The sequence below is a fragment of the Pituophis catenifer genome, unplaced genomic scaffold, assembly GCF_029215685.1.
Source record: "Pituophis catenifer annectens isolate HBS135680 unplaced genomic scaffold, rPitCat1.0.hap2 SCAF_17, whole genome shotgun sequence".
Taxonomy (NCBI): Eukaryota; Metazoa; Chordata; class Lepidosauria; order Squamata; family Colubridae; genus Pituophis; species Pituophis catenifer.
Window position 1 is genome coordinate 5531795 of NW_027256897.1, and position 15012 is coordinate 5546806.

Consider the following 15012-nt stretch of genomic DNA (forward strand, 5'->3'; position numbering starts at 1 on the left):
TCTTTCTTTCTTTCTTGTTTTTCACCCTACTGAAAGCAGGCCAACGCCAAGTCAACACATCTAGAATCATCTAGACGGGGGCTTCGCTTCCGGCAGTTTTGTTAAGAGGAAGGGAGGGACACCAAGGGAGGGCTTGAACAATGGACTTCGGTTGTCACAGCACAGCCCGACTCAGCCGCCTTCCTAATTTCATCGGGGCAATAATCCACGGCCGCCATCCATAAACGCGTGTCCCAGTTGCCATTCAGTCTCCGCCGCTTCACTGTTTTCTGCTCAGTAAACAGAGTAGCAGCAATGCCGGAAAGCGCCATTATCTCCTTTGTAAAGAAAATTGTGTGTCCCAGTTCGGCTGGGCCGGAGGAGAAAAGAGCTCGTGATCTTCAGAATTGTTCCAGTCCTCAGTTGGTCTTTGGTCTTTGGCCTTCTGCTCTGGACTGCTCTCTTTCCCGCCTCCTGTTTGCCTGATTTTGGCTTCTCCCCTAGTTCTTGGCTCGCTTGGTTGAGGTGACCATTTGCGGGAGGCCCCCAATGTCCCATCCCTCAGTGCTCCTCCCGACTATGATTCGTTCCCAAAGAAGGACAAGGTGAAATTTGTACAGGGGAAAAGTAGAATCAAGTGAGGTACTAAAAGATCAAGGGAGGTCCTAATACCGTCCTATAAAGCCTTAGTAAGACCACAACTAGAATCCTGCATCCAGTTTTGGTCACCACGATGTAAAAAAGATGTTGAGACTCTAGAAAAAGTGCAGAGGAGAGCAACCAAGAGGATTAAGGGGCTGTAGGGAAAAACATACGATGAACGGTTGCAGGAACTGGGCATGGCTACTCTAGTGAAAAGAAGGACCAGGGGAGACAGGATAGCAGCCTTCCAATATTTGAGGGGCTGCCACAGAGTGGAAGGGGTCAAGCTATTTTCCAAAGCACCTGAAGGCCAGACAAGGAATCATGGATGGAAACTGATCAAGGAGAGATTCAACCTGGAAATAAGGAGAAATTTCCTGACAGTGAGAGCAATCAACCCATGGAAGAGAAGTTGCCTTCAGACGTTGTGGGAGCTTCATCACTTGAGACTTTCAAGGAAGATTGGACTGCCATTTGTCAGAAATGGTGTAGGGTCTCCTGCTTGAGCAGGGGGTTGGACTAGATGACCTATATAAAGTCCCTTCCAACTCTGTTCATCTGTTAGAAGCCACCATCAGAATAGAATAGAATAACAGAGTTGGAAGGGACCTTGGAGGTCTTCTAGTCCAACCCTCTGCTTAGGCAGGAAATCCTACACCACTTCAGACAAATGGTTATCCAACCTCTTCTTAAAAACTTCCAGTGTTGGGGCATTCACAACTTCTTGTGGCAAGCTGTTCCACTGATTCATCGGTCTCACAGTCAGGAAATTTCTCCTTGGTTCTAAATTGCTTCTCTCCTTGATGAGTTTCCACCCATTGCTTCTTGTCCTGCCCTCAGGTGCTTTGGAGAATAGCTTGACTCCCTCTTCTTTGGGGCAGCCCCTGAGATATTGGAAGACTGCTATCATGTCTCCCCTGGTCCTTCTTTTCATCAAACTAGACTGTATTATCTGAATATATTATCTGTATTTTATCTTGGCTGTTCACTGCCCTGAGTCCTCCAGGAGTAGGGCAGTATAGAAATTTGATAAATAAATAGATAGATAGAAAGATAGATAGATAGATAGATAGATAGATAGATAGATAGATAGATACATAGATGATAGATAGTTAGATAGATAGATGATAGATAGATAGATAGATAGATAGTTAGATAGATGATAGATAGATAGATAGATAGATAGATAGATAGATAGATGATAGATAGATAGATAGATAGATAGATAGATAGATGATAGATAGATAGATAGATAGATGATAGATAGATGATAGATAGATAGATAGATAGTTAGATAGATAGATAGATAGATAGATAGATAGATGATAGATAGATAGATAGATAGATGATAGATAGATAGATAGATAGATAGATAGATAGATAGATGATAGATAGATAGATAGATAGATAGATAGATAGATAGATAGATAGACAGACAGACAGACAGACAGACAGACAGACAGACCCAGTTCCTGCAACCAGAATCAGAATTGTCCCCAAGTCTTAAAAGATAAGAACATGCCAAGAGAAGCTATGGTTTCCTCACTTGCGTGACCTGATGAGGAGCATCTCTTACGCTTGGGAGCAAAAGTTTCTTTGTCCGGATGTAGATTTCTCTCATCCTGGCAGGATAGTCCCACCGACCATCTCTTGAAGTTCATTCACGCTTTGGATCTGAAGCATCTCAGGGCTTTCCTTCCTTCCTACCTGCCTAGCAGTAGAAATCCCAGAGGTCATGTCACATCCAGTGAGGGAATCTGTCCTGAGATCTCATCACCTGGAGGGGTCATGAGACCAGCATGGATGCCTTCAGCTGACAGAGGCAACTCTCTGGGTAGCTCTGCCATTTTGAGACCAGGGGACAGAGAAAAAGGCTCGAAGTGGGCCAGAGGGGAGGAAAAGGGTGGCTGTAATCTGGCGGAAAAGGAGCTTATATGACAGAAGGAAGGGCATTTGAAGGGCTTAGGGGGTCTTAAATTGAAATAGCTTAGTTTTTGAAGGGATACAATTGTCCTTCCTTCCTCCTTCCTTCCTTCCTTCCTTCCTTCCCAAAATAAACTTTATTTTAAGGCTGATTGGTTCTATGGTGAACACTTTACTGAATTTCAATGTTTTCCTCCCTCCTTCCATTTTCCTTCCTTCCTTCCTTCCTTCCTTCCTTCCTTCCTTCCTTCCCAAAATACACTTTATTTATGGTGAACACTTTACTGAATTTCAATCTGTTTTCTCCCTCCTTCCATTTTCCTTCCTTCCTTCCTTCCTTCCTTCCTTCCTTCCTTCCTTCCTTCCTTCCTTCCTTCCCAAAATACACTTTATTTATGGTGAACACTTTACTCAATTTCAATCTGTTTTCCTCCCTCCTTCCATTTTCCTTCCTTCCTTCCTTCCTTCCTTCCTTCCTTCCTTCTTTCCTTCCTTCCTTCCCAAAATACACTTTATTTATGGTGAACACTTTACTGAATTTCAATCTGTTTTCTCCCTCCTTCCATTTTCCTTCCTTCCTTCCTTCCTTCCTTCCTTCCTTCCTTCCTTCCTTCCTTCCTTCCTTCTTTCCTTCCTTCCTTCCCAAAATACACTTTATTTATGGTGAACACTTTACTGAATTTCAATCTGTTTTCCTCCCTCCTTCCATTTTCCTTCCTTCCTTCCTTCCTTCCTTCCTTCCTTCCTTCCTTCCTTCCTTCCTTCCTTCCTTCCTTCCTTCTTCCTTCCCTCCCTCCCTCCCTCCCTTCTCAAAATGTACTTTTTAAAAAAGTCTGATTGATTCTTTCATGACCCCTTTACTGAATTTAAGTCTGTTTTCTCCCTCCCTTTTCCCCTCCTCCTTCCCTCCCTCCCTCGCTTCCTTCCTTCCTCCCTCCCTCCCTCCCTCCTTTCTTTCTCTCTTCCTTTCTCTCTCTCTCTCTTTCTCTTTCTTTCCTCATTTTCCAGATCGCTCTCTACATCGATGACCTGAGCTTTTATATTGAACTCTCGAGTTTTTGCGGAGGGGAGGTGGGGGAAGAGAATAAACGGAGAAGGAGCTTTGGCACTGGCCGAGCCATGAAAGGGGATTTTGTCATATGTTTCATTCTATAGAGGCATTGAGCGGGAGTGGGTAGCGGGTGGGAGAGCAAAGCCAGCATTTCTGTCTCTTATGAAAGATTTCATTCTGGCCCGTGGCTTCCAGCCATCTGAATGGAATTGAACATCCTGCCACACTGGCCTTAAATCTGAACTTTCAGGCACCCAAATTCCCTTTTAAAACGCTTAATAACTTCCCTCCTCGCTCTGTGTCAACTGAGAAGGGAAGTGTTTGAAAGCACAGAGAGACGGAGACGGCCTCCTTACAAATGGAACTGTTTGGAAATCAGATTTCTAGCCGGGATGACTCTATCGTGTTAAGCCAAGTTTGCTCTCCTTTCAGCTTGAGGAATCAACTATGGTTTAGTCCAGGGGTCTGCAACCTTAAACATTCAAAGAGCCATTTGGACCCGTTTCCCACAGAAAAGAAAACACCGGGAGCCACAAAACCCTTCCCGTGCCTGACTATTTCTCGAGCGGCCACAAAACTAGCATCTGTAGTTGAAATAAAAATTCTGTTTTCTTCTGAAACTTTTCTCTTCTTGGATTTATCCATGATTGGCCTACCGGGGGTTGAAAAGCTCAATAAATTGCGTGCTGGTGGGTGTCGCACATTGGTGGTTGTGACGCATATTTTGAGTGATAGGGAGCCGCAGCAGAGGGGTGAAAGAGCCACATGCGGCTCCAGAGCCCCAGGTTGCTGATCTCTGGTTTAGTCTATAAATTGTAAGGAAAATGTAAAGGTTCCCCTTGCACATCTGTGCTAGTCGTTCCCGACTCTAGGGGGCGGTGCTCATCTCCGTTTCAAAGCCAAAGAGCCAGCGCTGTCCGAAGACGTCTCCGTGGTCATGTGGCCGGCATGACTCAACGCCAAAGGCGCACGGAACGCTGTTACCTTCCCACCAAAGGTGGTCCCTATTTTTCTACTTGCATTTTTTTTACCTGCTTTCGAACTGCTAGGTTGGCAGAAGCTGGGACAAGCCACGGGAGCTCACCCCATTACGCAGCGCTAGGGATTCGAACCGCTGAACTGCCGACCTTTCCATCGACAAGCTCAGCGTCTTAGCCACTAAGCCACTGCATTCCTATGAACTGTGCTCTGCTAAAAATATAGCAGTCGTTCGATATTTGAGGGGCTGCCACAAAGAAGAGGGAGTCAAGCTATTCTCCAAAGCACTTGAGGGCAGGACAAGAAGCAATGGGTGGAAACTCATCAAGGAGAGAAGCAACTTAGAACCAAGGAGAAATTTCCTCAATTATGAGAACAATTCATCACTTGCCTCCAGAGAATTGTGGGTGCTCCATCGCTGGAAGTTTTCAAGACGGGACTGGACAGCCATTTGTCTGAAATAGTTTAGGGTCTCCTGCTTGGGGTTGGACTAGAAGACCTCCAAGGTCCCTTCCAACTCTGTTTTCTATTGTGTAAACCATTAATGTTGGGTCTATGTTAGAGTGTTTTCTCATTTCGTTTGCATTAAAGAAGACCTTCACTCCAGAGAAAATCTGAATTCTTCATCTTTTCTCTCTCTTTCTCTCTCTCTTATCTATCTATCTATCTATCTATCTATCTATCTATCTATCTATCTATCTATCTATCTATCTATCTATCTGTCTATCGTACCTACCTACCTACCTACCTAATCTATCTATCTATGTATCTATGTATCTATCTATCTATCTATCTATCTATCTATCTATCTATCTATCTATCTATCATCTATGTATCTACCTACCTACCTACCTAATCTATCTACCTATCTAATCTATCCATCCATCCATCCATCTATCTCTATCTATCTATCATCTATCTACTGTATCTACCTACCTACATACCTACCTACCCTATCTATCTATCTATCTATCTATCTATCTATCTATCTATCTATCTATCTATATCATCTACTCTCTTTCTCTCTAATTTCTTGTATCTGTCTTCTATCTAATCTCCCTCTCTCTGTATATCTATCTATCTATCTGTCTATCTATCTATCATCTATCTATCTATCTATCTATCATCTATCTATCTATCTATCTATCTATCTATTACTCTCTCTCTCACACTTATCTATCATCTAATTTCTTGTATCTTCTATCTAATGTCTGTCTGTCTGTCTGTCTGTCTGTCTGTCTGTCTGTCTATCTATCTCTATCTATCTATCTATCTATCTATCTATCTATCTATCATCTATCTGTCTGTCTATCTATCTATCTATCTGTCTATCATCTATCTATCATCAATCTATCATACATCTATCTATCTATTTATCTATTTATCTATCTATCTATCTATCTATCATCTATCTATCTATCTATCTATCTATCTATCTATCTATCTATCTATCTATATCACCTACTCTCTTTCTCTCTAATTTCTTGTATCTGTCTTCTATCTAATCTCCCTCTCTCTGTATATCTATCTATCTATCTGTCTATCTATTTATCATCTATCTATCTATCTATCTATCATCTATCTATCTATCTATCTATCTATTACTCTCTCTCTCACACTTATCTATCATCTAATTTCTTGTATCTTCTATCTAATGTCTGTCTGTCTGTCTGTCTATCTATCTATCTCTATCTATCTATCTATCTATCTATCTATCTATCTATCTATCTATCTATCTACCTATCATCTATCTGTCTGTCTATCTATCTATCTGTCTATCATCTATCTATCATCAATCTATCATACATCTATCTATCTATTTATCTATTTATCTATCTATCTATCTATCATCTATCTATCTATCTATCTATCTATCTATCTATCTATCTATCTATCTATCGTCTATCTATCTATATCTCTCTCCTCTGTCTGTCTGTCTGTCTGTCTGTCTGTCTGTCTGTCTGTCTGTCTGTCTCTCTCTCTCTCTCTCTCTCATCTATCATCTGGCAATTCACATGTACCCACAATGTACCCACAAGTCCTCCTCAACAGAAATCAACCGATTCTGCTGCTTGGCAATTTGGTTAGTTGTAGCCCTGCCCTTCTCATTGGCATGGAGACCACTCCATTTCCCACCCCCTCTTCCTTCACCCCAGATTTAACAAATTGCAATAACGCTGCTTTCGAAGGAGCCTCCACAATGCCTCCGGCGTGATCTCTGGTTCTTTCTTTCCAAACAGCCTTGGAAGGTGCCAGTGCAAAGCTGGAGCCACGGGGATCAAATGCGCCCAGTGCCCGGAAGGGTTCTCCAAGTTCAACGGAACCACCTGCCTGCCATGCCAGTGCAACAATCATTCGTTGCAGTGCGATCCTTTGACAGGTAAAACGGGGATGCTCTGGGGTTGTTTTCTGAGGAGTGGCCCTTATGCAGGGGTGGGCTTTAAAGATTTTAGCAAGGGGTTCTCTGCCCGGTTGCTGGGTGGGCATGGCCATGGTGGGCATGGCCTGATTGGCCTCCTGCACCACAGTGGGGGAGGGGGAAGTTTTTGCCCTCCCCGGGCTCCGGAGGCTTTTCTCGAGCCTCCGGGAGAGTGAAAACGGCCTCCCCAGGCTCTGGAGGCCCTCTGGAGGCTGGAAATGGGCCCGTTTCCGGCCTTCCTGAATTTCTGGTAGGCCCATTTTTCACCCTCCCTGAGCCTCTGCGCATGCCCTGCACTTACCTGCATCCAAAACGGGCCACGTGGGACAGTGGTGGGTTTCAAAATTGTTTACTACCAGTTCTGTGGGTGTGGCTTGATGGGCGTGGCATGGCTTGGTGGGCGTGGCTTGGTGGGCATGGCAGGGGAAGGTTACTGCAAAATCCCCATTTCCTCCCGATCAACTGGGACTCGGGAGGCAGACAATAGATGGGGGCGGGGCCAGTCAGAATTTTTACTACCGGTTCTCCGAACTACTCAAAATTTCCGCTACCGGTTCTCCAGAACTGGTCAGAACCTGCTGAAACCCACCTCTGGCGTGGGGACTCCTGGGTGGGGTGGGACGGGGTGGTCGGGGCCAGCTAGGAGTGGGATTTGGGAGTTCTCCGAACTGCACAGAATCTTAGCTAGATTCTCCCGAACCCCTGCGAACTCCCAGCAGCCTCACCCCTGCCCTCATGGGGAAGGGTTTTAACATGGCAAAATCTAGCTCAGATCATATAGGAGGAAAAGAGTTAGTGCAGGACTATCCTTCTTTTGGTCATTGGACATCCATCTCACCATTCTCTGATGGAACTTAAAGCAGATTAGATTGGCCAGGAGAACTGAGCAGAAGAGCTTAGCTTGAAGAACCTCAACCCAAACCATGATAAAAAAAACCCCATAATTTAACCAGTGGGACGGTTTGCCTCCAGATGTTGCGTTTGAGGTTTTTTTTAAGAAGAGTTTTGGACAACCATCAGTCTGAAATTATATAGGGTTTGAGCAAGAGGTTGGACTAGAACAGGGGTCTGCAACCTTAAATACTCAAAGAGCCATTCGGACCCGTTTCCCACAGAAAAGAAAACACCGGGAGTCACAAAACCTGGGTGGGCGTGGCCAACTCGATGTCACTCACTTCCACCAGTCACATGACCCCCTCTAGCCATGCCTACCCATTATGGCAGAGAACCAGTTGTTAAAAAACACTGAGAACCACAAAATCCTTTTGAGATGTCTCTCTCTCCCCCTCCCTCCCTCCCCCTCCCTCTCTCTCTGTATCTCTCTATGTCTCTCTCTCAATCCCCCTCTCTCTGTATCTCTCTACATCTCTGTCTCTCTCCCCCTCTCTCTGTATCACTCTACGTCTCTGTCTCTCTCTCCCCCTCTCTCTGTATCTCTCTACGTCTCTGTCTCTCTCTCCCCCTCTCTCTGTATCTCTCTATGTCTCTCTCTCTCCCCCCTCTCTCTATATCTCTCTACGTCTCTCTCTCTCCCCCTCTCTCTGTATCTCTCTATGTCTCTCTCTCAATCCCCCTCTCTCTGTATCTCTCTACATCTCTGTCTCTCTCCCCCTCTCTCTGTATCACTCTACGTCTCTGTCTCTCTCTCCCCCTCTCTCTGTATCTCTCTACGTCTCTGTCTCTCTCTCCCCCTCTCTCTGTATCTCTCTATGTCTCTCTCTCTCCCCCCTCTCTCTATATCTCTCTACGTCTCTCTCTCTCCCCCTCTCTCTGTATCTCTCTATGTCTCTCTCTCTCTCTCCCTCTCTCTCTGTACGTCTCTATGTCTCTCTCTCTCCCCCCCTCTCTCTATATCTCTCTACGTCTCTCTCTCTCTCTCCCTCTCTCTGTATCTCCCTGACTCTGCCCTGGCCGCTTCTCCATCCCCCACCATCGCCCTTACGTTTTCAGGCCAGGTGAGGAGAGATTGGGAGGGGAGGGCGAGGAGCGGAGCCAGTCAGTGGTGGGATCACCTGACAGGGAGCCACAGCAGAAGGCCCAAAGAGCCGCATGTGGCTCCGGAGCTGCAGGTTGCCGATCCCCGGATTAGAAGACTTCCAAGGTCCCTTCCAACTCTGTTGTTCTGAAATAATAGTTGAGAGATGATTTGAGAGACGCTCGAGAGAGTCAACTCGAGCGTCTTCCCACGAAACGTCGCTTCCCCTCCAAACCGCTTCATCATTTCTGTTGTGTTTGTTTGTTTGTTTTGCACGTAGGCGCTTGCCTTAATTGTCATGGAAACACCGAAGGCACCTACTGTGAGAGTTGCAAAGGACAATTTTACCGCAACCGCTCCGAGCTTCACGAGTGTCTCCGCTGCCCTTGCTCCACGGAATTTTCCAGCGGCAGCTGTCAGATAAGTAAGGTGGTTTTCTTAAAAGGTTGAAGAGCAACGGGGTTGAAGAGATCTCCCATCTGTGGATGGGGAAGCTGTGGGAGCTATGCTGGCCATGATGGGCTTTGGGGGGCTGATCTAGTTTGAGCTTATAGAAATGAAGAAGTCACGCGGACTCTCTGGTTGTCGTGGAGCCCAGGATGGAGAAGTGGCAGGTATACATTTCGTAGACAGAGTTACTGTGGACAGAATAGTCCAGGTAGTCTCAACAACGCCGCAATAGGCATTTGTGTTGTGCTTGCTGGATCTTCATCTCCCTCTGCTGGTCACTTGCTCTGGTTGCATTGACCAATAGGGTGGTTGACCCTTGATGGAGAAACATCTCCCTCTTCTGGCTGGCCAGCTCAGCGATGTGAGAACGGATCACCCATATAACTGGGTTGCTGAAACCCGGCAGGATCATCGGAGTTTCTGTCCAGAGATCTTCTTAAGACCCATCTCTTGTCAGTTATCTCATCAAGTTCATGTACAGATCTGATCTTAGAGATTTTGGTTGATTCCTTCTTCTCTTTTTTCTGTCCTCCTCCTGCTCCTCCCGCTCCTCCATTATTCTTCCTTTTTTTTTCTTCTTTCTTCTTCCATTCTTCCTTTTTTCCTCCATTCCTCCTCCTCTATTCTTCCTTCTCTCTTCTCCTTTCTTCTTCCATTCTTCCTCCTCCTTTCTTCCTCCATTCTTTCTTCCTCCATTCCTCCACTCCTCCTTCTTCCTTCTTCCATTCTTCCTCCTCCTTTCTTCCATTTTTCCTCCATTCCTCCTCCTCCATTCTTCCTTCTCCTTCTTTCTTCCTCCATTCCTCTGCCTCCTTTCTTCCTCCATTCTTTCTTCTTCCATACTTCCTCCTCCTTTCTTCCTCCATTTTTCCTTTTTTCTCCTTCTTTCTTCTTCCATTCTTCCCTCCTTTCTTCCTTTTTTCTCCTCCTTTCTTCTTCCATTCTTCCTCCTCCTTTCTTCCTCCATTCCTCTGCCTCCTTTCTTCCTCCATTCTTTCTTCTTCCATACTTCCTCCTCCTTTCTTCCTCCTTTCTTCCTCCTTTCTCCTTCTTCCATTCTTCCTCCTCCTTTCTTCCTCCTTTCTTCCTCCTTTCTTCCTTTTTTCTCCTTCTTTCTTCTTTCTTCTTCCATTCTTCCTCCTCCTTTCTTCCTCCATTCTGTTTTCCTCCATTCCTCTTCTCCTTCTTTCTTCTTCCATTCTTCCTCCTCCTTTCTTCCTCCTTTCTTCATCCATTCCTCCTCCTCCATTCTTCCTTCTGTCTTCTCCTTCTTTCTCTTTCCATTCTTCCTCCTCCATTCTTCTTTCCTTCCTCCCTTCCTCTCTTCCTTCCTTCTTTCTTCTCTTTCCTTCTTCTTCCATACTTCCTCCTCCTTTCTTCCTCCTTTCTTCCTTTTTTCCTCCATTCCTCCTCCTCCTCATGGCGTCTTCACAACCGTTAACACTAGAATGTACATATCCCGCTTGACTGACTGCTGGCAACGCGGAGAGCACTCCTGTAGCAAATAGGAGCTGTTGAGCTAACTAACATCCCTCTTACCCCAATCAGAGCCTGGTCAGCAAACTGCAAGCTGTGATGAGTGCCGTCTTGGCTACATCGGCCCTCTCTGCAACGAATGCGACAAGGGCTACTACAGCTCGGACAGCATCTGCCTGAAATGCCAATGCAACGGGAACGTGGATCCGGCCCTTTCCCCGACAGTCTGCAAGGCAGATACGGGCGAATGTATCGGTTGCCTCTACCACACAGCCGGGGTTCATTGCGAGAAGTGCCAAGAAGGATACGCCAAACGTTTGGAAGGAGCAAACTGCACCAAGGAAGGTAAGAGTTTCCTCCCGTTGGGTTCGCGCATTCTAAGCAGCGTGCGTAAATTACTACAGGTAGTCCTCGACTTGCAGCTAAGCGTTCGAAGTTACAACAACCCAGATAAAAATGACTTAACGACCAGTCCTTAGGACCGTCCCAGTGTCCCCACAGTCACATGACCAAAATTCAGGTGCCTGGATTTACTTAACAACTGTGGCAAGACAGGTCGTAAAATTGAACGTGGCTCGCTTAACCACCCGCTCGTTCGCCGGTGGAAATTCCGGTTCGCAATTGTAGTCGTAAGTCGAGAACCGCCTGTATTGAGTCGGATGGGTTTGTTAAATGAGCTACGAGGCTCTGATTCTAAACGATAGTGGGTTGGATAACCACCGTACAGGTAGTCCTCGGCTTGCAACAATTCATTTAGTGACTGTTCAAAGTTACAACGGCAATGAGCAAAGGGACTTACGACTGTTCCTCGCAGTTAGGACTTTTGCAGTATCCCCATGATGACGTGATGCTTGGCAACCGGTTCGTACTTATGACGGTTACGGTGTCCCAAGGTCACTTGATCCCATTTTGCGGCCTTCTGACAAGCAAAGTCAGCGGAGAAGCCATATTCACTTAACAAACAGGTTACTAACGTATATGTATATGTATGTGTATGTAAATATATGTATATATGTATGTATGTATGTATGTATATATGTATATATGTATATATGTATATATGTATATATGTATATATGTATGTAGGTCTTTGGTTATTCGGGTTTTCTCCCGCGTAAAATTGGAGGTGTCTTGGCAACGTTTCGACGAAGTCTCATTCGTCATCTTCAGGCTGGTGAACATTGCTCCTAGAAGCACGAAGCCGAGAACACCAGCCTGAAGATGACGAATGAGACTTCGTCGAAACGTTGCCAAGACACCTCCAATTTTACGCGGGAGAAAACCCGAATAACCAAAGACCTACATACAAACACCCGCGAAAACCTCAGAAAACGTATATATGTATATATGTATGTAGGTCTTTGGTTATTCGGGTTTTCTCCCGCGTAAAATTGGAGGTGTCTTGGTGAACATTGCTCCTAGAAGCACGAAGCCGAAAACACCAGCCTGAAGATGACGAATGAGACTTCGTCGAAACGTTGCCAAGACACCTCCAATTTTACGCGGGAGAAAACCCGAATAACCAAAGACCAACATACAAACACCTGCGAAAACCTCAGAAAACGTATATATGTATATATGTATATATGTATATATGTATATATGTATATATGTATATATGTATATATGTATATATGTATATATGTATATATGTATAAAAAACAGTGGGAGTCAAGCCTCCATCATCCAGCATGACGACAGCAAAAACAACACAGCTGATTACAAGTGGGAGACGGCTGGAAGGGCCTATGCACAAGGGCTAAATTGATTAATGGCATATAAAGGCAGAGATCTCTGTAATGGTAGTATAATAATCCGACAATGTCAGCAGATGGCTGACGAAAGCTTAGTAAAATAAAATTTTAATTATTTTAAAATTTTAAAATCTTAAGTTCCGGAGTTCGCAGTATGTCTGCCTCTTTTTTTACTAATATACCTGGAACTCGTATTTTTAGAATAATTTGTAATGTATATATGAAATGTTTTTCAGTCGAGGCACCTGCTCTACCCCAACATGTGGGAGGGAGCATTCTGCTCCCTTTCGCCTTTCAGCTCCAATCCAGGAGCCCTCAAGCAGTCGCATTCACGACTAACCATTTTATACCAAATTTATATTTTGCTGATAAAGAAATAAAGGGAGACTAGTATAGATCTATTTCAAGCTATTTAGCTCTCATCAGCTAGCCATACCCTTACTCGGATTCGAACTTGGGCTTCCTGCATGTTAGGCAGTTGAATTAACCTTCTGAGCCACAAGTTCTCCTCCCTTCATCAGCTTGAGCCAGGGGAGAGATTAAGTGTTTTTCTATCGAGACACCTGGTCTACCCCAACATGTGGGAGGGGGCATTCTGCTTCCCTTTCGCCGTTCAGCTCCAATCCAGGAGCCCTCAAGCATTTCAAGCCTCGAGCTTGAATCACAGTTGGCCAATAAAGAATTCTATTCTATTCTATTCTATTCTATTCTATTCTATTCTATTCTATTCTATTCTATTCTATTCTATTCTATTCTATTCTATTCTATTCTATTCTATTCCATTCCATTCCATTCCATTCCATTCCATTCCATTCCACTCTCTATTCTATTCTATTCTATTCTATTCTATTCTATTCTATTCTATTCTATTCTTTTCTTCAATTCTTATTCATTCTATTCTATTCTACTCTATTCTTTCTTATTTATTCTATTCTATTCTTCTATTCTTATTCATTATTTCATTCTATTCATTATTTCATATTCTATTCTATTCTATTCTATTCTATTCTATTCTATTCTATTCTATTCTATTCTAGTCTAGTCTAGTCTATTCTAGTCTATTCTATTCCATTCCATTCCATTCCATTCCATTCCATTCCACTGTCTATTCTATTCTATTCTATTCTATTCTATTCTATTCTATTCTATTCTATTCTATTCTACTCTATTCTATCTTATTCATTCTATTCTATTCTTCTATTCTTATTCATTCTATTCTATTCTACTCTTTCTTATTTATTCTATTCTATTCTTCTATTCTTATTCATTCTATTCTATTCATTATTTCATTCTCTACTCTACTCTACTCTACTCTACTCTACTCTACTCTACTCTACTCTACTCTACTCCTACTCCTACTCCTACTCCTATTCCTATTCTCAAAACAGTTAATTTAGCCATCTCCGCCAGCTCCATCAACTAGGTGACTAACTTATCCACTGCAGTGATTCACTTTGCCACTGTGGCGAGAAAGGTCATAAAATGGAGCAAAACCCACTGAACAAATGTCTCGCTTCATGACAGAAATGTTGGGCTCCATTGTGTAAGCCGAGAGTTACCTGTGTTTTGCTTTTAATGTGATTTGTGACTCCCATCCCGAATAGAATTTGAACTGCCATTCTCCTCCATTTAAGGTCTGGTTACTTGCATCACCTAATAACTCTTCCCTTTGTCCTTTTTTCTTTTTTTTTAATGTAGAATATACTCCGGCCCCTACAGCTCCAAACTTCAACGCGTCAACCGTCTCGCCTACCGTGGTCTTCAACACCACGTCGGTGCAGCGGACGGTGCAGCCGACTTTCCCAAGTCCGTCTTCTGAGAACGGCACGTCGACGTTGGCCGACGTCTCCTGGGCCCAGTTCAACATCATCATCCTAACCGTCATCATCATCCTGGTTGTTTTGCTGATGGGTTTTGTAGGCGCCGTCTACATGTACCGCGAATATCAGAACCGGAAGCTGAACGCTCCGTTTTGGACCATCGAACTGAAGGAGGACAACATCAGCTTCAGCAGCTACCACGACAGCATCCCCAACGCGGACATCTCCGGCTTGTTAGAAGACGACGCCAACGAAGTTGCGCCCAACGGACAGTTGACGTTGGCCACGCCGATGCATAACTACAAAGCGTGACGAATCCAGGCAGGAACGGATTGCAAATTTCTTCCTTTTTTTTTTTAAAAAAAAAGAAAAAATCCTTGGAACGAATCAGCGCCAGGGCGCTTTGGGTGAAGATTGCATGGTTCCTGTGTTTCAAGCCAGAAGGAAGTAGATATTTTCTTTTTCTTGGGTTGGCCAAGCTTCTTGTCCATTGTCCAACAAGACGAGAGTCGGACAAATGACAGAGGCGAGTCAAATGAAAGTTA

At 44.3% G+C, this 15012-nt stretch overlaps 1 protein-coding gene across 1 annotated transcript in view; it reads left to right on the plus strand.

Annotated features, from left to right (window-relative positions):
* Positions 1-14779, plus strand: part of MEGF9 (multiple EGF like domains 9) — a 52929-nt gene extending 38150 nt beyond the window's left edge. Inside the window, exons 3-6 of the mRNA XM_070955788.1 lie at positions 6814-6953; positions 9248-9391; positions 10966-11238; positions 14346-14779. Coding sequence (XP_070811889.1) covers positions 6814-6953; positions 9248-9391; positions 10966-11238; positions 14346-14779 — 991 coding nt within the window. The remainder of the gene's footprint in view (positions 1-6813; positions 6954-9247; positions 9392-10965; positions 11239-14345) is intronic.
* Positions 14780-15012: the final 233 nt, after the last annotated feature.